The sequence below is a fragment of the Phalacrocorax aristotelis genome, chromosome 13 (assembly GCF_949628215.1).
Source record: "Phalacrocorax aristotelis chromosome 13, bGulAri2.1, whole genome shotgun sequence".
Lineage (NCBI taxonomy): Eukaryota > Metazoa > Chordata > Aves > Suliformes > Phalacrocoracidae > Phalacrocorax > Phalacrocorax aristotelis.
The window spans coordinates 17,721,837-17,749,517 of NC_134288.1; the positions used below are offsets into that span (position 1 = coordinate 17,721,837).

General features: G+C 42.6%; 2 protein-coding genes across 9 annotated transcripts in view; both read right to left on the reverse strand.

Annotated features, from left to right (window-relative positions):
- The window catches only part of BCAS4 (breast carcinoma amplified sequence 4), a 66,496-nt gene extending 64,586 nt beyond the window's left edge, over nt 1-1,910 (reverse strand). For all 7 annotated transcript variants that reach the window (XR_012662939.1, XR_012662938.1, XR_012662942.1 and 4 more), the window contains exon 1: nt 1,595-1,910. Coding sequence is in view for 1 of the 7 variants with exons in the window: in XM_075108465.1 (XP_074964566.1) it covers nt 1,595-1,711 (117 nt within the window). In the remaining 6 variants the exon portion in view is untranslated. The remainder of the gene's footprint in view (nt 1-1,594) is intronic.
- Nucleotides 1,911-1,924: 14 nt separating this feature from the next.
- PARD6B (par-6 family cell polarity regulator beta) lies at nt 1,925-27,681 on the reverse strand. 2 transcript variants are annotated; one of them, XR_012662937.1, is made up of 5 exons: nt 27,354-27,681; nt 22,740-22,962; nt 12,693-13,818; nt 8,694-8,839; nt 1,925-4,665 (listed from the first exon to the last, which is right to left on the reverse strand). XR_012662937.1 is itself a non-coding variant. In XM_075108457.1 (3 exons), the coding sequence occupies exons 1-3, from the start codon at nt 27,417-27,419 to the stop codon at nt 12,989-12,991; spliced, it is 1,119 nt and encodes a 372-aa protein (XP_074964558.1). In that variant the 5' UTR covers nt 27,420-27,681; the 3' UTR covers nt 9,084-12,988. The 2 variants fall into 2 exon arrangements, 1 of the variants encoding a protein (XP_074964558.1); XM_075108457.1 differs by lacking the exons at nt 1,925-4,665; nt 8,694-8,839 and having other exon boundaries at nt 9,084-13,818.

Below are 27,681 nucleotides of genomic sequence, written 5' to 3' on the forward strand. Positions count from 1 at the left end.
ACCAGCAGAATCCAGCTGACGTGAACCAATACTTTAATGAAACTTATTCCCCACTAAGTAGCTTACTTTGCAACGTCATCTTAATCAAGCTTGAAAATTCATTTTTGTGATTGCTGGTAGCATTAACAATACTTGTTTCTGGCCCACTATAGATTTGTAGATGGCTAATAGAGTAGATCTTAATCCAGAAGCAAGACAAAAGCTGTCAGTGTGGGTATCGTGGACTAAGCATTATACCATCTCCTTGAAAAAGCTAAACAGAAAAACAAAATGTACACACCCAAATTTCAGGATCTTTAAGTGGGCTGACCCATTGCAAATCATACATAACCCCATATGGAGAGATGGAACTGATGAAGTGATGATGTCATGGGAGAGGCATAGGAGAAAACACTCTAAATAGTGAAACTAAACAAGAGTTTCCCATTTCTTTTTTTTTTCTTGGAGACAAAAATAAATCACATCAACATTTCACTGCCAAAATGAAGGAAGAGGGTGAGGGGAAGCTGTTTTGAAGACTGATTTAAAAGTATCTTTTATCTTGAGAAGAGAAAATTTTAAATAATCTGCCCAAAAAGAATGTTGTTCACTTTTCATCACCACCAGGGTCAAGGGGGATGGGAGGTACCTATAGGTCAGAAAGGGGGATACTCCCACGTGCTCTCTACTTCTGTTTTTGTAGCCTTCCTCTCTTTTTTGGGGGTGGGGGGGAGTCTCAGCCTACAAAGTGCAACTTCAAAGCGCCACTCTTTGCCTTCAGGGATCTTAAAGTGTCTCCTCTCCGTTACCAGGATGATGACAGTGCAATGCAAGATCACTGCTGTCACCATCCCAATTGAGCTGAACAGCCAGACTCGGGTAACTAACCGCACCGAAGATACTCAAACTGAGCAACGTTCTGTTCAATCACACCAGCGCTCTGAGCCTGACCTTACCCACACCGGCAGACTTAGTTTCCACAAAACAAATAACAGACTAGCAGCCACGGCCATAGTCGTTTGAAAAAAAAAGAAAAAAACAAAAGCAGCATGGAAACACTTAGTCAGCTATTCTGGAGCTCAGCAGCAGCTCAACTTTATCCACCGCTGCGTCCCACAGACACGGGAGACTCCTCGGCCAGAGGGAACGCGAACAGCCTACGGCTGCGCACGCCGCGCAGCGGGCTCGCCCGGGGCGGGCCGGAGGGGAACCCCCGCACCCCCTGCCAGGCCGGCACTCCGCCGAGCGGGGCTCCGGGCAGAGGGGCAGGAGCCAAGCCTCTGCGGCTGGCGAGCAGGGAGAGCCCGAGGGCTGCTGGAGCATCGGTCGGGTCAAGCGGGCCACCGGCAGCCCCGGACCGGGCGGCGGGGAGGCGTCAGTGGAGGTTACGGCTCCCGGGGCGGCCGTGCCCTGCCCTGCTCTGCCCGCTGCCCCTTCCGCCGCGGAGCCCTGGGGCCGAGCCACCCCCTTCCCTCGGGGAGCCCCCGGCCCCACCTGCAGCCTTCCCCCCGGGCCGTTTACAGCCGGCGCCCCCCGAGAGGCGCCGCCGAGCCCGCCCCTCGCTCCCCAGCTGACGGACCGCCCCCGGCCCGGCGACCCGCTCCTCCGTGCCTACCTCTTCCCCGGGCGGCGGGGGCAGGCAGCGAGGGAGCCGCCGAGCTCCGCTCTCTTCAGCCGCCGCCGCCGCCGCCGCCCCCGCCCGAGGCTCCGGCGGCTCCTCCGGCCGCAGCATCACCTCCGCGGCAGCCCGCCGCGCTCATGGCAGCCGCCGCTCCGCCCCCGGCCGCCGCTCCGCCCCTCGCCCGGGCCCGGCGGCTGCCCAGCAGTGCCGCGGGTGAGCCTCGGGGCCGCGCTGACTCGGCGCTCCCCACCTCAGCGCTCCCGCACTCCCCTCAGCGCTCCCCGCCTCCCGCTCCCGCACTCCCCTCAGCGCTCCCCACCTCAGCGCTCCCGCACTCCCCGCCTCAGTGCTCCCGCACCCCCCTCAGCGCTCCCCGCCTCACGCTCCCGCACTCCCCTCAGCGCGGGCCGCGCGCGCCGCCCAGCGGGAGCGGGAAGGGCCGCCGCGCGAGGCGGTGCGCGCTCCACGCCTCCCGCCCTCCAGGTGAGAGCGAGAGCCAGAGCGCGCTCGGGAGAGACAAGGGCCAAGGGCTTAGTGAAGTGTCCTGTTTAAAGTCACGACCCCTCACCCACGGAAAAATGGTTCCACAAAACCGGCACCAGGCAAAGCCACGCCACAGGCACAACACTTCCCCTCCCACCTTTTCATATGCCACTCTTAAAAACCAGTTTTTCTAATAGCATTTTGCTTTTACAAGCCTGTACTGCAGCCTAGAGGTCAGAGGCGAAGACACTTAATGATCAGATGCACTCAACTCTATCTGTGAATCATTGACAAAGCAAAGGCAGCAGCTGAAAATGCAGCTTTAAGTGCTCAGGATTTCTCTAGGCCCTGTCTGCAAGGTGGGTATTTAACTGACTTGAGGTTAGAGACATTTCACTTTATATTAGGCAGAGCAGAAGTTGTGCCAAGTGCCCCAGTCACAGACAGGCCCTGTCGAGCTCCCTGCAGAGGGAGCTTGCTGTGGAAGCCTGCAGTTGAAGAGGCTCTCCTTAGGCCTTCTGGATGCTTCTTCACTACGGAGGATGCTCCTCCTTGCGTTAGGCTCCTTTAAAACACTCTCTTAAACCACAGTGACATTTTAGAGAAGGACAGATGATCAAGACAGCAGTGAGAGTTGAGACAAAAATAGCCATCTGTTCTCAGCTTGTTCGTTGTTCTCCCTCCCTCCCCTCAGCAGGGAACAGGACCTACTCGGCAACTAGCGATCAGCCACCGACTGGCAGGACGGGGAGGATCCCTCAGCAACAGCGGGTTTCTCGGTCAGTGTTATTCTCCACTGGAAGGTGTCAGAAGCAGCCCGCCCACACGAGAAGGTCGGCCCACGCATCTTGTCCTGAAGACTCATACTAGGGTCAAGCGGATGCTGTAGTGGCAGGGACATAAAGCAATACGCGGTATTCCCCACTAATCTGTGTGAGACATCATCTAATCTTAGAATTTTATGCTATGTAAAAGTACTTTTGCGTGCTTGTAGAGCAGAAGGCCACAGCAGGCCTGCGCTGTCATCCAAAGCTTTTCTTGGCTTTGCATAAGGCCAAATTACTGATGAATAATGGGAGAAATTTAAATTCATTTTAGCATTCTTAAGAAAAAATCCGAATTTATAGTCTGTAGTTTGCTGAGAAGAACAAAGCCGCCAGGCTTGGAGAGGTACTTGAAGCAACAGAAGAAACAGCTAATAGGTTGCAGGGTTTCCCCAAATTTTTTCTCAAGGGTAGGGACAGACACAGTGAGCTGAATCTAGTCTATGTCATCCTGCAATAGCACCAGACCAACCTTCTGTGCGGTACTTGTGGCGACTAAAAACCTCTTATCTGAAAAATTGTCAGGTGTTTGCAAAGCCTGGTCTTCTGCTGACCAGCACCACAGAGAGGAGAAACGCGCTGCAGTCTCGTTCAGGTGAAGCTCTCCAGGTCCGGGCAGCCTTCTCGCTACGCATTTGCAGAGTTAACAACACAGACCTGTCCTCTGCTCAGCCACTCGGGCACCTTTTATGCTGTAGACCCCAGGGGTTGGTGTCCTGTATCTTTGAAATAAGTGTTTCTAGCAGGGAAAGATGCACGCCATAAAACTTCAGTGAGATTTGCGAAGTGTATTTGGAAATCTTTAACAGATCAGAATGAAATACTCCCAACTCCCTGCGTATCAGAGTAACTGTTACAAAACTAAGTTCTCTGTCATAGGAGGAAGAGCATGAAGATGTATGTTGAAAGAAACCCAAGGAGCCAGGGGGAGTATTTCAGGTGCTTTAAAAGTGTAACACTTAGATTTGTGGACGACTTGGTTCTGTAAGCAGTTCATGGGAAGGGATGCAAAAAAATATTGAAATATTGGAGGTCTTTTGCAATCTTACTGGCCTCAAGACCCAGGGAGAAAAGTGCCATGGCTTTTACATCCAGCCAACAAGAGACTCGTATGCCATCAATGACCGTCCAGCAGGGACGACTAACGACACTCCCCTTAACATGATGGAACCCAGGAGTTCTGAGAAACACCTGAGCCTACGTGGAAATCCTTGGACAGGAATATCAAAACCAGAACTACTGGAGAAAGTAAAGGACTGGTACAGCAGACTGGAAATGCTGCTTTGAAGCCATTTCCGAAGGTGGACATCTTGAAAGGATATGCTATCCCACAATTGATCTACTTGGTAGACCAGGCCGTTGGGAAAACCCCGTATCTGGAACCCCTGACTTGGCAATTTGAGCAGCAGTCAAGGACTGGCTACGTCTCCCAGGAAGTGCATGTGATGCCGTCCTATGTTGCAGCACTCAGGATGGAGGCCAAGGTATCACCAGGCTCTTGGGATTCATTCCCGGTGTGCAGGTCCAAAGGCTACACAGAATTGTGCAGTCTTTGGACGAGGTGATACAAGCGGTGGCTCGACAAGAGGGACTTGGGAAAGAATATGAAAAATTATGGATTGCAGCAGGAGGGAATAAGGGAAAAGTTCTACTTATCAGGGACCTGAGAATGGTCATGGTGATATCCGAGGAGCCTTCCAGTGAGGAACCAGCCTTGGAATGGGGGATACCCACTCTAAAAGTCATCTTTCTGAGACCCTGTAACCAGAGGAAACAGGAATTTTAAAACCGGACCAAGTTTTCACAAGTCTTACGGCTGTGGTATTTCCAGCTTTGAGAAGGATGAGATCAGTAACAACTGGTTAGTGTTTTATTGGGGCTGACCAATAAATGGAAAGTCACATCTTGAATTACTTCATTTTTTTGAGATACTAACTTTGCAGGGTGACTCAAAAAAAATTAAATCATTTTTCTGCTTTATACAGATTCAGTTACCATGCACCTGAAGTATTTTTGAAAGATGGTTAATAGCATTTTGGTGTTGAATAAAACACACAAACTGGCTTTTGCAAGTAGTTTTTTTGCATTAAGTTTTAGCCCGTTTATTCTTAAGTTTGCAAAACATGTATCTACTTTTCTCATTTTACAGCACAGGGTAGAAAGAGTATAAATGGATGACTTAACAAGGTTATTGGGGTACCTAAGTGTGCTGGTTTTGGCTGAGAAGGGGTTAATTCTCCTCACTGTGGGGGTCGGCTACCTTTCCAGCTTCCCGCGCTCTGCCGCGTGGCGTGGCAGGGGGCTGGGAGGGGCAGGGCCATGGTGGGGATGGCTGACCCCGACTGGCCAGTGGCAGGTTCATTCCATACCATGTGACACCATGACCAATATATTGAGGGGGGGCAGTGGCAGCGCGGCGTCGGGTCGGCGGGCGGCGAGCGGCTGCGGCGCGTGCGGTTTGTTTCGGCGGTTCGTTCCCCCTCTCCCCTCCCCTCCCTTCCCCCCTCCCCGGGGCTTTGCGCCTCTCGTTGTTCTGCTTTACATTGCATTTCTACTGTTGTTTCTTTTAATTTTAATTATTAAACTGTTCTTATCCCAACCCACGAGCGTTACCCTTCTGATTCTCTCCCCCATCTACCGGTGGGGAGTGAGCGAGCGACTGTGTGGGGCTGAGCTGCCGCTAAACCACGACACTAAGCTATTAGGATTTAAAACTTCTGAATTACAAGTCCAAGCGTTTTATGTAACCTTACGTAGCATTCAGAAAGTCAGAGAAATCTATGTTTATATATTCAGTACTTTCTCTTCAGTGCTTTAAGAATTCCAAATCCTTTGCATCCTCCAAGAGAAAGATGAAAACTTTTTTTTTTACTGGGCCACAATATCCAGAACAATAGCAAAGCAGCAAAAGAAAAAGAAAGGCGTTGTAGTAAAGCCAGTGTCTCAAAACAGGAATGCCTTGCAATTTGTTGGGCTCTTTCCTCCTCCATTAGCATATCTCCTATTTGCTTCCTACCTCTTACTCTTACCTCCATTTTGCCTTGCAGCTGTGAATAACCAGACCACTTATTTTCAAAACAGATCGAGACGTGCCAGATTACAATCTACATCAGCTTCGTCTGTCGTAACCACACCAACAAAACGTTTTTTTTCTACAAGCATGAATGACCCCCTGCACCAGATGATGTCCCTACCATCTCTAGCTGCTTTCACATCATCTGCTGTTCTCATCTGTCACTCAAACTCTGTTCCTTGTTTCTAAGCACTGCCAACGCATCTGTGACTACAAAAAAAAAAGCCACATCAGTAACTAGGTATTACCAGGTGCTCAAAGAAAGCATTCTGAAGTCATTGCACCGCAAAGAAAAAGAACCATGCTCTCCTGCGGAAAGCAGACATGGGGACAATAAATATGCCCTTATATACTTTTTTTAAATATAACATCGCAGAGCCTGATACAAGTCTTTCACACTGATAAAGTGCAAGGTATTTCCTTATACTATCAGGTAATAAAATGGTAGTTCAAGTAGAAAGGAATGTTAATTGGGAGGAAATTATATCTTACTAGCAACACTTGTGAATTGCTGGTTAAATAGCACAGCACTTCTTCAAATCATTTTGTGCTTCATATTTCTAAAGCACTTTTAAAATCAAGCATACTACATTAAAGTTCTCAGAGACAAATTTGTCTCCTGTTTGAGAGGGCAAGTACACAAGTGAGCTATCACAGCTGCACAAGGAGTCTGAATTATATCTTGGCTACCACCTCGCCCCTCCAAGAACCAACTGTACCATTTCTTGCATTCTTCTACAGCATCCAAGAACAATGCTGTTACTGTCCAACACATTTTTCCTCATGCTAGTACTGGAAGCCATTTATGAAGCTACCTTGAAGCTGATTATTCCTCTCTAGCACTGCCACATGCAACCGCTGCATAACAGTATCTGAATATTGATACTTGCATTGCATAGAACACATGTTCTTCAGAAGTAATTCACTCAAGTCTCAAACTAGAATGCCACAGCTAGATTTAAGATAACAAGAAAACTTCAAAGGGGTATTTAGCACTAGTCTAAATCTTCCTCCTGTTATACCAAGGAGGGGATTTTCAACTGATTACTTCTGGAAATCCCAGAAAGTGTTTGTATCTGCAACCATACCAGAGTTTTCAATTTCATAACATAACTGAAGTCCTAACACCTTGTTAAGAGCTCATCACCTCGAGAACAGTTAAGTATCACTGGCATTAAAGGACAGATGCGTTATTGAATGGTATTTAAGAGCTGCATTCCTTCCTCAAGGAGGCAACAGTAGGGAAAGTTACAGTCTTCCTTAGGAAAATTATGAGTAAGGATCAGTGATTTGTAGAAATAGCATTGCTGACCTGCAGGAACATGCATTTTGGTCTCATTCCCTTAAAGCCTCCCAGTCTAGGTTCTGTACAGTGCCGCCCCTGCAGAGTCAGTCCAGGTCAATACTAGATTAGGCTCCCTTTCAGCCCTTGTCCAACCTAAAGCACCCTACCAAGTTCACTTTATCCTCATAGAATTATACATTCCTGAAGACATGTTCCTTAGTCTTTGCTCTTGCAATAGCCCACCCCCTTGATTCTTAGTGTTTTACTTAGGACAAATTCTCTCAGACATGGAAACTTGCTAGAAAACAACAAAACCTTAACAGATACTAACGGTCCAGCTGAATAGTCTGTACTCTTGCTGCAAAGAGCACTCCTTCCCTCAGTGAGGGAACCCCCACACTCAGCATCAGTCCCAAGCCAAGGGACACTGGAGATGTGTTTGCAGGGAGTTTGGGTAACACCAGATTAATTCTGTGGAAGCCTACCTTACATGAAATAGTGTCCTCTAGATATATTTTTGACCTCCTTAAAAATTACTTCTTAGGGAGATAAAATTCACTATGAATCAAATAACTCAAAGCTGGTAAGCAAAAACTGTATTCAATTGCACTTTTTCAATCCATCTGTTGATATCCAATTTCCTCATACAAAAAACTGTTTACACACAGCTTTATTGCTTTTTACAATCTTTTTCAGGGTCATCGGTCCTCTACTACTGAGTAGTGTTAACTAAAAACATCCTATAATGCAGATGATATTCCTTTATTTCAGTCTGGTATCCTTATTGAAAATAAGCAATCAGAACTGCACGCTATATTAAAAGCGTTGATGAACCATGGTTTTATACAGTACCATTATGTTGTCAGTTTTGTCCTTCATTCCCTTCCTACCACAGCGGGGGTTTCTGCTAGCAGTTATGAGCCTGATGTTGTCCCTAAACTGTCACAGCCCAGGATGGGCTCCTGAGGGGCAAGCCTGCTTGGCATTAATCTGTACATATGCAAAATCAAGACAGACTTTTCCACACACATGCACACTTAAGCTTCCCGCTACAGACATTCCGACTCGGAGCGCACAGATTTAGACTGGGCTCTTTCAGCTGCGTACCAATATTAAGGTATTGCAGTGCTGTTTTCGGTCTTTTTGCCCCTTCCCATAGCTACGTAGGCAAGTATGAAAAGTACTGAACCATACAAATGAAACTAGTCATGCAGAGGTGAAGGAAGGCATGGATCAGAAGTCATATGATTGGCCCCGAGACCAGCGGTCACAAAAGCCCTAGGCAAAAGGGATAAACAAAACTCAAGTCTCTTGTCACTAGGTAAATGTTTGCAAGGCTGCCACGGCAGTAGATACGGGAGAAAACATTTGCAAGTGGAATGGGTTCAAGTTAAAACTTTAATACAGACAGTTCTACCAGTTACTTACTGTAACAGTGGAAAGCTCCATATCACTGGCAGCCCTTGGCACAGGTGCCGGAGGACGAGGAACACCTCCCAGGCCTCACGACCCGAGCTTTACTATGAGCCATCCTCAGGCAAGCGATACAACGCAAGAGTCATTATTTGCGGCTACTGTAGGAACAAGCACATCACAGGTTAGTCAACAGCACTGCAGGACAGATGTTTTGAGCCCTTCCGTACTTTCATGTGTGGCAATTTGCTCCAGGAAGGGAGCAGAGGAAGCACACGGTTAAGACTACTATGAAACAGAGCCCACTTAGCTGCCCGAGAGAAGAAATATAATGAAGCCCATCTGCTTCCACCCTGGAGAATAAGGATACATTCTTCCTCATTTTTACTTATCTGACAAAGTAACTGAGAAAAACACCTTTTTATTTCTGTATCCATTTATTATTCCAGTCTGTAAAAATATAAGACTAATATACAACTACATCTAGCTTGATTTTGTAAAATCAGTCTTCATTCAGTGAGATACCAATGTACATTATACATTAAAGTTGTAAGAAAAATACTGATATTTGACATTTTAAACAAGTTCATTCATGTAAAAATCACATTGCAAGTAAAATTTAATTAGAAAATACATAATATTCACAAAAATACACATTAAAGACAGCTTGTGAGAACACTGTCCAAATTTAATTCAGCTGTGGAGAAAAACATTGATTCACAGTTAGGCTTGACTTATCCAGTACCATAGCAGAACTTCAAAGTAAATGCATCTTAATTCTATTAAGAATTTGTTCTTTTTCCTATTAAGGTGCACTTAAGTCTCCCAGTCGCAAGTAAGGAATGACTTGGCCCCCCACTGTGCATGTACACAACGTGTAACACTAGTCAAAGGAATTGTAGTTTTCCATTCCATTTTGAAATAATTTGGATATTTATAAATTAATTTATAAAATCTGGATTGAAAATACAATTTACATATACAGGATACTTAACACACAGATTACATTAATAGCAGCGTAATATTGTCAATCATGCATAGCATCCTCACTATCACGTTTGGATTTTTCTTTAGCTAAAGATAAAATCTATATAAAACAGTCAAGCCTTTAAGTATTTTCTTCCAAGGAGAAAATTGTAAAGATGTTAAAAATTTAGGAGGTAGTGAATGAAAGGCTAACAATATCAGCGTATTTTAAAAAACCTTATACTGAACCCCAATACCATTTATATATAAAATTAAGTTTAGCCACTCATAATCAACCGTTGATCATCCTGAAGTAACAATTTGAAAATATTTCTTAATTAACAGTGTATGCATTAGTAAGATACGGAAGAACTTTAGAAACTTTATGGTAACTGCAGCATTAAGCAATTACATGCTGTGCAGTCTGTCACTGTAACTGTGAATACACACTTTTAAAAACCCATTTTTAGGTTTGTTCTTTAATGTCTTTATCAAGTCCCAAATGCTTCCTTTTACTACATGTTACCAAATTTCTGTAAAACAGACCATGACGTGCGTCAAAAAAAAAAATTACCTCACATTTAGATTAGTCAGTTTGCAGGAAAGGTCCTAAGAGATGACTTCTCACTCAGTTTAGAATAGGACCCTAGTTATATTTCTACAAGTCCTTAATACTGGCATATTAATTCAAAATATTCACGCATCTGCTGTAAGCACAGATAAGGTAACACGCAGAGTTTGGCGGCACGCTGACCTTGGGTGTTTGCACCTAAGCAACAAGTTACCTTACAACACTGGCATTCTCAGACCCAACCCTCCTGTGTACGTTAAAAGCTCAAAGCTCCTACCCAAGCTGCAAAATACTAATGTACCACATCAGACCCATAACGTATTTCCACTGAATGAAAACATTACACCTGTATTAAGTGCACTACCAGTTCACTTTCTGTATCTGTGGTCCTCATTTCTCATCCAAGTGCCTTCATTCCTTTGATTATTCACAATACATTCAAGTAAAAAAAAAAGGCACAGAAGTGCAAACTAGCGTAATAAATGAAAGTCACCCTCCACTGATGATTTCATACAGGAAGGAAAGTCTTTTGATACAGGAGAAAAAAAGAGACATTTTAAAGTAAACAATCCTCCTTAAATAAAGGAAGTGTAGAGCAGCACTGATAGAAAACATGTCTATTTAAAATCTACATGTTGCAGAATGAACATTTCTTTTCCTCATTTCACACTAAGTGGATGTAGTTACTTCATTTTCAATAATTATTAGCAAAATAAGTTAAACACTTCAAAATTCTTGCTCTTGTTGGAAAAGATTCCAGGGCCTCTCCATATGCACAGTGAAGAAACCATAAATAAACCCAACGAAGCAGAACTCTAAGCTGTATTTGCAGAGTGCCATTGTCTGTTATGCCAGCTCTCCATAAATTAAAGAGGGCTCAAATACAACCTTTCTCGGCATCTGAGACCTGAACTCCAATGGTAGCAAAGGCTAGGATACACTACTGCTCACAAGATATGAACCGAAAATTTCTATTTAGTAAAATTAAACAGCCGTAATAACTGAAGCAATTTTGTTCACATCATTGCAAAAATCTTGAACAGTTTTAGCCTGTGACATCCTACAAAGACTTCTACAGATGCCTTAACATTAAACTTACAGTTAGTCTCTTGTTAGTAAAGTTACCAGAGGTAGATAGACAGAGGGGGAAAAAAAGAAAGGGGTTAGTCTCCTTTCCCGCTCATCACATCTCCCCACAGGGTAGAACATGCTTCCAAGAACCTCGACTACCAGCTCCGGCAAGCCCAGTACCACAGTACAGAACTGGCAGCATCCGACTTCTTTCTTAGAGGTTGACACAGACGGCTGGATCCCTGGTGAGCAGCTCCATCCATCCATCCTTCTCCCCAGCCCTATCAGTACCTGCCTCATTTTCCTGCCACGGCTTAACATTCCCGGAGAAGGGTGACGTTGGGAACCGAGTGCCAAAGCGGTGAAGCAGGAGATACCAAAAGGGGAAAGGGCAAGGAAGATGCTAGCAGCCTCTCCCTGCAATTCTCCCAGTAAGTTTGCAGCTGATGACACATGTAGTTGTGCACTTGTGGTATCAGGACTTGGTGTCAGTACTTTGTTTTACATACAGCAACTTTGTAATATTCAACACACCCAGCCAGTGGTACACAGAAAGATCAGCACTTACAGTTGAGTTCATCAGGAATAATTTAATATCACATGGCTCAAGCAAGTTCTATCAAAGCCTCATTCTGATTTAGAACTTTTTTAATCCAGAGATTTAATTTAAAGTCTAATTTACTCTAACTTGTTTAGGTTTGAAGAAAGTAACTTTTTACATAATTCAGACTCACTATGACAAACTTTTCCTAGCAGAAATCTTCACAGCTTCTACCGGGACTGTGATTTTAACACAGATTATGTTACTTCCATAGCATTAAGTTTACATTTGATTTCTTTGAAGGTTACTAAGATTAGCAACTAAATCCAATGACATCCTGAAATATTGCAAACTAAAATGAGAACAGGTCTTTGATACGTAAGTGTTAAGACTTTCACATTTGAATTTCAAAATCATAGTCATTAAAAGTAAGCTTACCTGGCCATTAAAAACATAAAGGTGCATGACTAATGAGCCTGTGGTTGCACATTCACTTACACAGGAACAGTCAACTTCAGAAGCCCCCACCTTCAAATCCAGACTGTTGTCAAGTTGCTGACCACTATCAATATTCCTGTTGCTCAACGTGTCAGTCCGGGAACTAGACCAACCAAGAACAACTCTCTCCCAACCCCACCTCCTGCTTATTTCTCAGTTTCCTCATACACAGAGCCACACACACAGCTCTACCAGCTAAACAGCAGCCCAGAACGGGAATGAAGTGGCTAAAGCACCTCCATCATACATAAGCAGCACTTCAGATGAACATGAAACCACAGTACATTAGATAGTCAACCTCACACAACAATGGAAGTTTACTTCTACAGAACCAGTAGTATTCTGCATTAAAAAAAAAATCAAGTACCTTTAAAAGAAAGCTCACAGCCATCTCTTAGTTATCCTTCATTTTCAGTTTAAGTTTTCCGTATCCAATTTCAGTCATTTATCAATTATCTTCCGTCTTTGTGACGTATTTACATTGAAGTGCAGAATTAACTGAAGTTAGTCGACTTATATAATTTTGAACTTCTTATATTTACTTCTTTCCCTCCTTTTAATCTAACTGCAGTGCTTGGTAGATGGAGAGGTATAAAATGTATTATATATTAAGCCAAATTAAAACATGTATGGCATCCTTAATACAAATACATCAATGTAATTTCACAGCGTTATTATAGTTCCATCTTCTTCTAATGACTTATGATCTGGATCTTGTACTTCATATTCCATGCTAACACTGCCTGCTGAATGATTCGAGTTCATCTCACTGGAAGGAAGGAATCCATTTTGTGTCGGGTCATGAAGGAGTTCAATTTGTGTCAATGATTCTAGGCTGTCGCTGGCAGGTGCGGCTTTTGGAATCTGCTGTGGCTCACCACTGTCTTCGATAATAATGTCCTCTTCGTCGCTCTCCTCTTCTCCTTGCAAGAAATTTGCTAAAATATTTGGCGTGCTACTTGGAAGGCTGGATTCAGTAGACTGGCTGGAGCTGCCAGAAGTCCGACTGTTCCTCACAACATTATTTCTCTGGTTTGCTGGTCTTACCGTAATGATCAGGTTACGGCTGTTTGCAATCATCATGTCTGTAACCTGATCAAGGCTTTTTCCTGAAACCTCTATTCCATTTACCTCCAGTACTTCATCATTGACAGCCAGTAAGCCTGTGCTTTGAGCCAGACCTCCAGGGACAAGCCTAGATATGAAAATCCCCGGAACTTTCTCTAATCCATGTGGCGTTACTCTGACACTAGAGCCATCTCGTATGTAGAATCCAAGGGGTTTGTCGGTTCCGTATTTGTAAAGTCGCACCCTACGATGGGTTTCTGGAAGAATATCTACATCTATAATAGAAGACACTGGTCTGAAGTCTTGTGGCATGCTAATGACAATGTGTGGTTTCTTCTTGTGATTATCTGGACGTAACACATTTGATAAGACATTCTTCTTCCTTGTCATAGTGTCTGTACCAAAGGCACTGTAGTCTGCATCTTCTGTAAGACATAGCACACCGATGATTAGATCACTTTATATACGGTTCACATTGCATTGCTATCATGTTTTAGGTTAGCAGAATGAATTATCTAATCTAGAAGGTTTCTGGCTTGCTATAGGAGAAACATTTCTCTCTACACATGAAACAAGCTTTAATGTTATGAGATTCAAAGTTTGTAATGCTTTTGGTTTCCTACTACCAAAGGAAAGAGTACACAGAAAAATTAAAGCAAGTCATCAGCAGTAGAGACACGAAGAAGTATATTCTAGCTGCTTGAGAAAGAGGCTAGAATGGAAAGAGTGAGTATGTTCCTAGAAACATTTTCATTTTATTCAGAGTAATTCCACTTGTTAGTTTTCTCTCCTAGGGTTTCAGATCACTGGAAAAGAAAGAATGAAAAAGGGAAAGCAGCCAGTGTGCCTATTATGGCCTAGTTCCTGGAAGCTAGCCAAGTGACCTGGATTCAAACTCCAGAAAGCTTATTCCCTTCTGCACTCTCTTCCCTGCCCCCATGCCATGGAGGTAAAATGGCTGTGGAGCAGAAACAAAGAGATCTTGCACACAAATACTTCAGGCAAAACTGTTCAGACAGGCAAAGCTGTAATTGCCACAATTTGATATATGAGTGTGCAAATGGCGTAGAATTTTAAAAAATAAAAACCATATACAAGTCATACATACACTTTTAATGGAAAATAAAGTATGTTCTGCTGAAGCAATTCTGGTGTCTGAAATGCTATTTACCTAAGGAAGCTTCCATTTTTTCTTTTCTGTATGCTGTAACTCTCCAAAAACAATGAACCGAAATACATTCAGATCCGAGTTTCCTTGGATTTACACTTACGTTTTGGCAATGTTGCATAGATTTTTTTTCTGCCGTGGATAAAAAAAATGGTCAAGCAGAACCAGTTTGCACTAACCCTGGGACTCAGAGAAGTTGGAATTTCTTTGTATTGTCATATTGAGATGCCATTGGTACAGCCAAGGAAGTAAAAGAATTGCTATACATTTTAATCTGTGAATTGAAATAACTATGGAAATGCTATCCTAGTATGAAATTTCAGGGGAGCTCTCAATTGCTGATGGAAAAAGTACAAAGTACACAGTGAGAGTTGGTAAATCAGGAGATTGTTTTTTTCTAGGCTAAGATGAAGATACAAGGACATGTACCAGTTATACCCAGACTCTTCAGATGCCTTAAGCAAAACAGAACAGAGAAAGTAGTTCCAAAGCAATAGATTAACACTGTTCCAATACATAACACTAAGCCCTCCCTTCCCCAGACATTCAGGCCGTTGAAAACAAGAAATTTTTAAGAATGACTGGTCTACTAAGGCAGCCTTGGACTTAGTACTCTAAAAGATAAAGGATAACAGGAAAAGAAAAAACAAATTACCCCATCAAAAAACCTAAAGGTAAAATAGTTCATCAACATGGTTTTAAAGTGTCCTGACAATGGCCTCATTTATATTTCTCAATTTTTTTCTTTAAAAAATAATCACACCTTAAGGGAGGCAAAGCTGTTTGCTAAAGACAGGACAGCTTCTGTATTAAAGTTTACAGATAAAGTTGTTGAACAATTTAATTGACACAAACAGGAATTATTCTGAAGACAGCTGAGTCTACACAGCTGTACTATACACTCTGGAGTCGCTTTTGTGACAATCTCAGTTACTCTGGGAGGGCATGGATGTCTCTCTAGAATATTATATTCACCCTGCATAGTTAATTTTTACTTCCATGGTTTCTCAGATTTGGCTATCTTTTCACCCAGACTGGTGTTTCTCCAAGAGTTACTGAATGAACAAAGGCAGCACTAACACAAATTATTCCACGTGTTACTTAGCGCAGACACCCCACAGCGCTCTCCCTTTAGGTGAGAAAGTGCATACTGACAGCACCCTAGGGACTTCTCTCCCATTTCACCCGCTGAGACAGCTTCTGCAAAATGTTTCCCTGCCTTCTTAGGAGCAGCAGGTAAAAATTAAACTCAATCAAGGACAGGGCCAGCAAGAACAGTATGAAGTTTAACAAAGACAAGTGCCGAGTCCTGCACCCGGGATGAGATAACCCAAGAGCCCAGTACGGGCTGTGAGCTGCGTGGCTGGGGAGCAGCCTGCTGAAAGGGACCCCAGGGTCCAGGTGGACAAGCTCAGTGCCATTCAGCAGTGTGCTGCTGCCCCAAGGGCAAACTGGATCCTCGGGCTGCATCCAGAGGCATTACTAGCAGAGAAAGAGATGTCAACAACCCACTCAGCTCTTGTCAGGCTGCACCTGGAGTAGTGTGCCCAGCTCCGGTCCTCACAATTCAAGAAAGATGTAGACAGCCTAGAGAGGGTCCAAAGAAAGGCCACAAAGACTATCAAAGGGCTGAAGAACCTGCCCTGTGAGGAGAGACTGAAGGAGTTAGGTCTCTCCTCTCTGAAGAAGAAAAAGCTCAGGGGAACCTCACCACAGATTTCAGTACTTGAAGGGTGGCTGCCAAGACAATGAAGACACACGGAGAAGATGCGGCAATGGGTGCAAGTTGCAGTAGGAGAGGTTTCACCTCAACATAAGTCTGGGGTTTTTTTGGGGGATGAAGGGTGTTGTGTTGGTTTTGGTGTGTTTTGGTTTTTTTTTTTTTCCACGGTGAGAACAATCCATCAATAGAACAAGCTCCACAGGGACACAGTGGAGTCCCCATCACTAGAGGTTTTCAAGATGCAACTGAACAGGGCACTAGGTATCGTATCTAGGCTCCCTTTCCCATAAAAGCTTGGACCAGATGGTCTTTCAAGGCCCCTTCCAACCCAGGCTGTTCTATGATTTGTACAAGGAAGAGTGGGAAAGCAGAAGTAAATAGAACAATCTACACTAGCTATGCTTGAGAACATTAAATTAGATGATTGTGAAAGCAGAAAATAATTTTAGTTTATTTGGGAGCCTGAAAGGTTCCATCAGAAAAGCACGGAATTACTATTTTCAGCAAAAGAGGTTAAGGAGAAAAAAAATGTAATTTAAGGTTAAATTAAAACAACATTAGATCTTAACATCAAGCAAGGCGGCTTTAGAAATAGCCTAAAAATCTGTTCTTCACATGCCCAAGAGTGTTAAGTCAGTTGTGTTGAAGAGTGGGTTGATAAAAAACAATCCAACCTCCCAAAGCGAAGCATAACAGGTGGACTCTGTCTTAAGTGTAAAACACCTCCAAAAATGCAAACATACCATTTTCTCTGTAAAATGCATTTTTGCATATCTAACTGACTGAAGACCAGCCATTAAAAATCCTGTAGTCCATTGCTGGAAACATGCTGATTTTTCAGACAACATGGAACAATTCTTTTAATGTTTGCTTAAAATTTATGATCAAAGAAAATAACGTGAAGAGTTTTGCCCTTATCTCTACTGACAACCCATCCAACCAGTTTCAAGTTAGACATTTGGTCATTATATTGGGAGGATTTTTCAATTCAACGAGTTCCAATAACTTATCTTTTTTGTTTGGAACTACAATCGCTTACAAAACAAGTTGGAAAGGGCAAATGTGAAATAAGATGCTAGGAAGAAGAGTCTTGCTTTAAAATCTTTTACTGCTAAATAAAAAGTAACAAAATGGCAGCAAGAAAGTGATAGTATATGTGAAGATTTTACACAAACAATAGACAATGCTGACTTGAATATTAGAATTAAGAATGCTAATGAGCACAAAGGTTATTTTTTTAGGTCATAGATTTCCCCCTCCCCCCAGCAGCTGGTATGCATCTTAGTGATCTCAAAAACCAAGTAAAAGCCTTTTTGTGCAGTGCATGTCTAAGTAGTGTAGAACTCCTGATGGTTTAGAACTCCGGTTTTAAGGCTGAATGATCAATGGTAAATTCAACAAGACTAGAGAAAAATATTCCAAGGACCAGAGACATTGCATGGACAATAAATGTCATTTTGCCTCATTTCAAAAACTTTGCTTCTTTTTGGTTTTCAGTAGTGACGCATATTTCTAGGCATTTAACACCACATTGCTCCAGAAGAACTCTGTTCTTTGGGAAGTCCTCCAAAGAGCCAATGAGTAAGTTGGAAGCATTTCAACTGGTAAGGTCTGAACAATATGGAACTAAAGCTATACTATGCCTTCTTTCTTTTTTTTAGTAAGCTCATCTAAAGAAAACAGCAAAACTGCACATGCATAATTTATTTGTGCTAGAGTGCAAGCTGCTGCTGAAAACTAGGTGCGAAACACTAGGCTTCTGCTGCTTTTAGTGCAAGAGTTGGTTTAGAAACAGTGCACAGGAAAACAGCATATCAAAACATTGTCAGTGCTGATTTTCTTACTGGATTTTCTTCCACCTGCATTGCAACATTAAGAGGTATTCAATTTTCAGGTTTTTCTTCCTTAAATTCAAAGTGCACAAATTCAGATTCTTGTCAAAGAATCACACGGAGTATCTGGTATTTTGCACATTCTGTCATATCAGATGTATATCATATTCGACATTCCAGCCTGCCACAGTGGGCTGTAAGGCTGCTTCACCTTCACAGCAGGCCACATACCAGGATCCCTCTCCCGCCACTCAGGCCTCCTGTGCCTGCGTGGTAAGTTTGGCACATACTAGATACAGAAACATTTATCACATCCAAGAACTAGATTTATTATGTCCTACAGAGGATCACAGTAAGCTTATGCTCTTTACCCAATAGCTGGGTCTAGAACAATCCACAACTTCCTTCTGAACAAGAAATGAGAGTTCACAAAAATCACCACCCAGCCCACCTTCCCACAGCTATCAGCTGATAAGGCTTAAAGCTTTTGCCGAAAGCAATTTTTCCCACAGTTGTTAGAGAAACATGAAGATCAGCTGCAAAAGGACTGGCCTTGAAAGAAATATTACGTAAACATATACATATGTGAAAAAACACAGATTCAAAAGTGCTTTTTAAACAAAAACTAAGATCAGAGAAACATTTATTGGAAGAAATATGAACTTTGAAAGTCTCTTTAAGACAAATACACAATCAGAAATCTTAACACTGAACCAGTACTTCTGCTTGTAGAAACTTAAGTTACATGACACATTGTTGAAGTAAAAGCATCCCAAAATTGCAAACCATATGTCAAAGCATTCAAGAAACTATAAAGCACCAGAGGATAGTTGGTTTGCATTGTAGCTAGTCTTTGTACTCTAATAATTCAGAACTAGCACAAACTTTAGGATATACAGTTAAAGTTACATAATTTGCGGGAAAAAGAAATAGTGAAAGGATGACTGAAACTCATCTCTCCAAATCTCAGCCAGGCAGCATGACTCCATTTAACCTCTCTTCCACTGCTAAACAAATTTTCTGAAGCAATATTCTCAAGTACAAAGGCATCTTTGTTCTGGCACCTAGCTAATCAGTTTAAAGCTGCAGCAGCAAATATTTTGGCAGAAAGCCAAAGGACAAGGTGTTAACTACAGATAGCATTAAGGAGAATGTCCACATAGCGCAAGAATGAGTTTCTTCCCCTAGCAGTTTCAAGCTCAAGGTGGCACCGAACTGTATGTACTTATTACATGAAATTTAAAACAAAAGCCCACAAATGCCAAACCTGGTTTCAATTTAACATTGTTCAAGACAGGTATTTAAGATGTGCAGAGTTACCTTACCCCTCAAGAATTAAACCTTCAAAACCCCCAAATCATTAGTGTATTTGAATATAGATGCAATCTAGCTTTTTTTAAATAAGCCCCAACAAATCCTGTCTCTTACTTAGTCACAAGTTATAACAAAACATGGATTTTAGGAAACTAACCTATATTTTCAGGAAGAGGACTCAGAATAGCCAGGATATTCCCTACAGAGCTGTTTAAAAAGCCAACTCTTACTTTTCACCAAAATGAAGCTTCTTAGTAAAATGCCTACCTGAAGAGGCAGAAATGAATTAACCCTTCAAAGAACCCACTTTTTATTATATACAGCCATGTACATGCAGAACTTGCAGGAGTTTTGTATTGCAATTTAATATCCCGCAAGTGAGTTTTAAGGACATTATAATTAAATATATCTTTTGTTAAGTTATCCTCTTATTCTTGTATTTACAATGCAAAGTCCCCCACACCAAACTGCCCTTCAAGGGCCTGTACAGACTGTGTGTGTGCCCCCATTTTATCTTCAGCAACATTTTTCTCACAGACAGAGTGACTCCCATACATCTGGATTTAATCATGATACATCAGTTTAACCTTTAAATTCCAGATGTCAACAGTACCTGTTAATCTGTTAGATTGCAGAGTGAAATTCCAATAAGCAACTGTTCCATAAACTGATAGCCGTTCTGGACTTGTGCAATATCAAGCTCCAGTTTAGATTTAGCACTGGAGAGCAGTTTAAAATATTTTAGAGGAATTTAGTTAAATATAATTAGGAGAATCTAAGGGGAATAATGTGATTTCATTTAATTTCCTTACAGGATCTCTAGGTTTCCTACCACATTAACCAATACACACAAATGCTTAGGACAGACTTCATAAATTGGGAGTCAAAATGAAAGTCAAAGAAGATAAAGTGCTTACTCTGGCATAACATAATTACTGAAATTTCAGAGTCACATTATCAAAAGTGTCACTTATTAATAACATCGCAAAAGCATCCTGTTGCTCCTATGCAGTATACCAAGATGGTAACACTATTTAACCTAGATTTTACTGTAGTGTGCTCACACCTCATGTTAGCTTTCCACAAATTGCATGTAGCTTCTAAATAGGTAAGACAGTATAATAAAATTTAATATTTTTTAAGCCAGCAAACACTTCCTCTCTTCTCCACAGTGGCTTTTTGCCAAAGATCTTAAATTCCTAGCTATTACTGCTGGAAATACAAAAAAAGGCAAAGCTGCATTAGAAAACCCACAGTGATAGAAGAGAACGTATAAAAGCCACAAGAATCCTTGCGGTGGAAGAGTAAACTGTATCACTTATTAGTTATAGTTCCAAGACAGCACAGATCAAAGCTGCCCCATCAGTAGCAGGTATTTGTTCAGACATCTGATTTTCAATTTCAGAGGTACAGCCAATAAAGATTTGTGCATTCGGATTAATTAATCACACCGAAGCGAATTACACTGCATGAATTATGACACATCTCTAACTCCTGTAATCCAGCTTTAGTTACAGGCAAATTATCACAAATAAAATACCGAATCAAGTTATTCCGTTATTTTCCATCAGACAAGCCTCCGTTCTACGTGGCACAGATGCTAATGGAATCAAAGCCTCATTTTAATCAACAGAAGTGATCAAAACAGTCACAACTAATTCAGAACAAAGCACAGTGCTGGAAGTGCTGGACTCAGATGCCAGCCTTGTTTCTTTATTCCCTGAACTCTATAGCCAGAAGACTCTCATGTCAAAGGGAAGGTGGTGACAACTGACACTTTCTACATAGCTTTTCCTGCTAATTATTGGCATGATAAACATAAGCGGGTGTTATTTCTAGTTCTGTGCATTATATCAATTGTTATCAATTCCTCACACCAGAGTAATAAGAAATAATCCACGATGCCTTAAGTAAAGGCACAACAAAAAGGTATAAGGTGTTTTAAATATAACATTAGTAACAGTCAGCATTAAACACGTAACACTAGTAACAATCTAAAAACATATGGTGTTAAAATATAACCTCAATAATCCCAGTCTGACAAAGTGGCTTACCTGTTCTCGTCATATGGCTACTGTAGGAGATTAAACGGAGTCATATACCTTTTCTGCCTCTAGGTTCTATCAAAGCAAATAGTTCATTCCTTTGGCAATTCAGGACAGAAAACACAGGCCCTACTAGACTGTACTATCCTCAACACAAAGAAAGCAAACACATCTTGGCAAGCAGCCACACAGTTTCTGAATATTGTTTTTGTGTCAGGCTGTTGTGGAGCTTATTCATTTTTTGGACTGGGAAAGTTGATAAAAGCTTCTGAGGCCCAAGTATTTTCCTTAGAAAATAAGCCTGTCTTAGCAACAACTGTGAACCATGCACACCTTTATAGAACAGATAAGCAAGAAGAAGTCAGCTCTTTGAAGATCAGTTGACTGCTTTATTATAATAGGAATTTCACATGCGTGTTCTTATATACACACAAACACACAATGCACGCACACTCACACCTGTGTTCAAGTAAGCAGAACACCATCAAATACAGAAATCGGGTTTTCTTGGCTTCTCTGGATTAAAACAATTTCAAATCACATCACTAGATTTCTCCCCTCCCCTTCAGTTCCATACACTGAATATGTTCTGGAGAACACCACATACAACTTCAAATTTAATTTTTTTTCCCCTTCATGAACAAAAGCAGACACTAGAAAGAGCCCACTAGAACCCTGTGCCCAGAAGATGTGCTATTTTTAAAGGCAAGCGAACAAACCAAGCAGCACTCACATTTGAGGTTTGCTAACTGAAATGAGCTTGTCATTTTGAATGCTTCAGAATGTTGTATTAGGGAAGTGTGATAAGAGTAGCATACTACAAAGTTAGTCTTTAATTTACACTTATATTTAATTATTCATGTAATAAGACTTTCAAAGATTCCCTTCATCCTATAATGGCCTCTTCTCAACTGATCAAAATGGAGTTTTTAGGTGGAAGGCATCCAACACACAGAGCAGAAAACCCCAGAGGTTTAAAGTTTATTTTAATTTGCTTACGTACAACCAGAAAGAAACATTTTCTCAAGATTTAACTTGACTTTAACTGAACTAAATATAAGCAGAAGAAAAGCACAAAGCATAAACAGGTTGCCTGAGGAGGCTCTTGCAAGTGGAACTGGGAATACCTTTTATGATCCATAATTATTACAGAATTCAACATGATGAAATAGGACTGAAAGGTTTTTTCCTCCACACGTCACACTTTATCCAGTTATACCGTGCTGCAGTAAACAGATGAGTCACAGACTTCAAGTGCACTTACCTTTTCTCTGAATGAAAATCCTGAGTAGAGGATTGGCTGTGGAAACTGCTTTATGATAATTGTCATCATTATTGATAGGCAGCAGGTCTCCATGAACATCCGTATATCCCACTAGAACATCAACATTTGGTATCTTGTGCACATGCTGTAATAATCCATAGAACTCCTCAAACTTTCCAGGTTTGGATCTCTCCAGAGAAAATCGTCGAAATTCTGCTCCAAACTACAACAAAAAGATATCTTACATCATTAATATGGAAATCTAACATCCTCAAGCAATAGAAGGATTGGAATGTTAGAACAGAGATGTTATAGAGTTAAAAGTGCACTAAAAACTACAATCAGTTATTTTAAAGTGGCATTAAAAGGTCAGTTTAAATTGTGGGTTTGGTTTTTTCCCAAAGTTGTAGCTATTTTTAGTCTTGATAAAACACGTACATTTGAATGGGCAAAAGTCATTTTCATTGTTCTGTTTAGGTCAAAGCATTCACTAATATGGGAGCTTAGCATTAAGGGACAAACTAGCACAAGAATAATTGCAGATTCTTACGTGCTCATGAAGCAGCCATGCTCTTGGTAAGGGACAGAATTCATACCCAGCACTGATGCTGGAGGCTCCAAAACAAGACTACGACTAACCTCCTGTGGTATGTGACTACCTGGAACTTTTTCAAAGACATTTCAGTGCACTTTAGAACAGTGTGTATAGATTGTTGTATAGCTATGGTTCACCTGTACAAGACTGAGTGGTTTTCAGATTCCCAGTTCTTGGACAAGAAATTAAAAAGCCATTTTGACTTGAAGACTACAAAGAACATCTGCTGCTTTTCAGTACAAACTAGTGCAGCAAAGCTTTAGTGAGCTGATCTCAAGTCAATTCTACTCTTACCTGAAGAGAGATATAAAGGAGGCAACCAGCCACTGCTCCTTAAGAGCATTCAGAAGATTTGCCTGCAGTGATCAAGACTCAAATCTTGACTGCATAGTCTTTTAAGTATGGTTGTGTCCAGACAAGATTCAGAAGATAGGTGAAAATACCCCATTTCATCACGGGCACTGTACTTTCAGGAACAGCATTTGCATTTAGTCAGTATGACCATTCAACAAGACATCCCAGCTCCCCAGGCCACCCAAGCGTCAGCCTCCTGTATCACCTATATTCCAAACACTTATTAAAAAACAATGCTAGCAGTGATGCACTGGCAGTAGGCATAAGACTAAACTGGGTGCAAATAAAAGTAAGCATTTGATGTAGACTAGACAGATTTTAAATTTAGCAAGCATAACTGGTAAAATTATAGTGTTTGGCCCAACACAGGCAGGACCCAAAGCAAACAGAATATTGGATAAAAATTACTCCAAAACCTCCATATCAGGCACACACAACACACCAAAGATGCTAAAAGGAATTAAGAGATAGCAGCAGCCAGGTTACTAAAACCAGACCAGCTTGTATAAGAATTAAAAAGGTAATAAATTAATCACTAAAAAACAGAAAACAAACTAAAGAGTCAGTTGGTGGCTTTTTTGTGAATTCTATTGCTGACCCACAGTGAACAAAGACTTTAAAGAATTTATTTAGCCAGTTTAGTTTTAAGCAGAACACGGAACAAAACACTGCCCGAGAGCATTACCCTCCCAGTATCTCATACTTAGGCATCCGTTACACACAGTAGGTGCGAAGGCGCACATTACCAACCCTCTGCACCAACCTTTACCTCACATTTGATTCCAGCCCTTTGGAGGATAAGGGCTTTGGAGTTCTCACATCCAAACAAAGCAATGAAAGCACGGAGACAAGGACCCCATTGTCAGCACATTAGCACCACGCTAACTCAAAACAGGCTACACCTTCCAACTCCCCACCTTCCTCCAAAAGTTTCAAATAAAGGAATTATCTGGGAACATTCCTCTTGTAGAAATACTCAAATTATACAACATTAACTAACAATAAGGCAGAGGGGATGATTCATAGATGCTTACAAGAAAAGCAAAGAAAAGCCTGCAGGAGGAACTCCCATCACATCAGAAGCAGCGTGCTTCACCATGACATCAGTGAAAGACTTCATCCTGTGTGCCTCAAATCTTTCTTCAGCTATGTGAAGCATGAATGACCCAGGAATTGTCCACGTATTGCATCACTTTAAATGTTTTGGCTTTGAAAGACTAGGCAGTTTAAACATAATTCAGGAATAAAAGATTAAAAAGCCAACAACCTCATTCTCAATTTGGAGTAAATATTAAATCTTATTGCAGCAAACGTACAAAGGGGCAGATTTTCAAACGTGTTGTTTATTTTTTCCACAATTTATACATAGATAGTGCAAACACCAAGAGACAAATAATCTGGCTGTTACTTCCTAACACGGTTTGCCATATGCCCAACACTACAATAAAGCAGATAAAAGACAAAAGTAAAACTATGCAATTTCACAGGTTATTTTAACCCCCTGAAAGGTTTTCACTTGATATCAAATATTGCACTCCATTCTATTGAATAGGCTTGCACTTACAACTTGGAAGTTCAGAGGAGATGAAAGATTGGAAGGGACTAACATAAGAGAAGGCTTGTTGCCACCTGAGCTCTTCAGACGCATGCTGTTACACTGCTAACTCACCTGGACACGCACAGCACAACCTATTCAGCATACTAGGTAATTACTAGAGATACTCACTTAAGTAAGACTTACTTATGAGAGACATCTTTAAGTCCTCTGTAACACAGCATACTGCTGCTATACTGTAAGTCTCCAGCACCGATAGGGCATGAACTACAGTAACCATATCTGTTTTACCAGTATATTAGATTTCACTCTGAAAAAAAACTATTACAGTTCATAAGGGGAGGAGGGAACCTGCATTTTGTGTCTAGAGACCTAAGAGTTTATTTGGGGGTTTTTATGCTACCACCAAGAACTCTAGTTTAGGGTGTAAAATTTTATCTTTGTGACAAGAAAAATGGCTAACTGGAGTTAATATACTACGGGGATTCCCCAGGGCAAGTTCAGACCAGTTACCTGAACTGAATAAACTAGACTAACAAAAGGATTTTTGCTCATATAACTGCAACTATAGTTGGGCTGTGCTGGCACAGCTTTGGCTGTTGGGGCACAATTATTGATCTGGAATTTCTAAATAAAGAGCTGTACATTGCTGATAAGCCTTCAAAGCCTAGACCACTCCACAGTAATGGTCCCCTTCACCTCCCACACAAGCCTTTCTTCCTTCTCTTTAGAATTGCTTACTTTCATAAAAGGAAGATGACTCCTATGCTATATTAAATCAAGGTGCTTTTAAATAATGCATTAGGTACACGTAGTTCTAGGAATGCCTTGAAACCAGCTTCACAATACACACTTAAAGAGACAGTCCCTATTCATTAAAACTTCCACACTTCTCTGTACAAACACCAAAGAACACACCACCCAGGTGATCCCTAGATCTGTTTTAAATGACGGAAAACACGCAATGGGGGAACAGTAAGCTTAGAGTTTCAGGCTGAGAAAACAAGCATTTTCTGTAAACACATTGTACTGATTGTTTTCAACCTTGTAAGAGCGTAGATGAAAACAAGACTTCACCAACCACAGTAACAGCTATGCTTAACTAGTATTTGAAGTAGTGGCTACCAGGTATTCCTCTGCTTTCTGGTTTTACCCAGGTGGAAAGTTAACGCTTTAAAGACCCCATCATGATTCGAGCTGGAGAGATCAGCCGTACACTTTACAGACGTTTCAGCACTATGTTATCCTTAAAAAAAACACACACCACCACAAGCCCTGACGGGTTCACCTGTGCTGCCGCAGATGCACAATTCTGTAAATCCTCTCGCGGTGTAAAGCTTTGACCACAAGAACTCTCGCTATAAGCCGTAACATTATAGGCTCATAAAGCAATTGCCAGCGTAAGATCCTCAGACAGCCTCTACCAGAGGGCAAGCTCTACCTTAGGCAGGTTAGCCAGGGCTTTCCTCTACCAAGTAATGGGAGCTATAAGAATATGCTTTTTTACCACCAAAAAAAAAAAAGTACGGACACACATAGTCACTAAGTAGAATTAAAAAAAAGTACAGAGACAGTAAGTTAAACAAATGTACTCTTTTTCTAATTCAGATGAAGAACAGATTTATGAGTTTGTGAATTATGACAACCCTTTTAGCCCAGTTTTCCCAAACTTTCCCCGAACATCCACTCCTCAGTATGTTTTTCAGTCTATGCAGACTACAGGGGCACCTCCACTAACCTAGGGTTTTTTTTTTTTTTAAAAAAACACTTCAAAACCACTTATTTCCCCCCGCAGACAGCGCACCCTGCCAGCGCCGCCGCCGGGCTCCCGCCGCCTCAGCCTCGCACGGCCGGGGGGAGCGGAGGGAGCCGGCGGGAGCAGGAGGGCCAAAGCCCGCCGGCCCGCGGGGCGACACCGCGGCCGTGCAACGGCGGGGCCGGGCCCTCGCCCCCGCTGCGCCCCCCGGCAGGTGAGTCAGCAGCTCTCCCGGACCGCGGCCCCCCGCCGCCCTCCTCCGCGGCGACCCTGCGACCAGCGGCCCCCCGGGGCAGGGCAGCGCCGGCTCCTTCCCGCCCCGCCGCGGCCCTGAGGCGCGCTGCCAGCACCCACCTTGCTCTTCACCTCCATGGTACCCAGGCCCCGGCTGCCCGCGGCCCCGCGGTGAGGCCGGTTCATGCCGCCGGAGGGTCGGTGTCCCCTCTCCTCTCTCTCTCCGCCGGGTGGCCCCGGGCGCGCTGCGGCAAGCGGGGAGAGGCTGAGGGGGAGGGAGGGAGGGAGGGCGAGCGGCGCGGCCCCAGCCCCGACCCACCGCCCCGGCAAGCGCGGCCGCTCCGCCGGCTCCGGCCGCCGCGACGCCTCCGCCCTCAGACGAGGGGCGGGGCCACGGCGGCTCCCGGCACCTGCCGCGCCACGGGCTGGCCGCGCGGCGGGGCGTGGC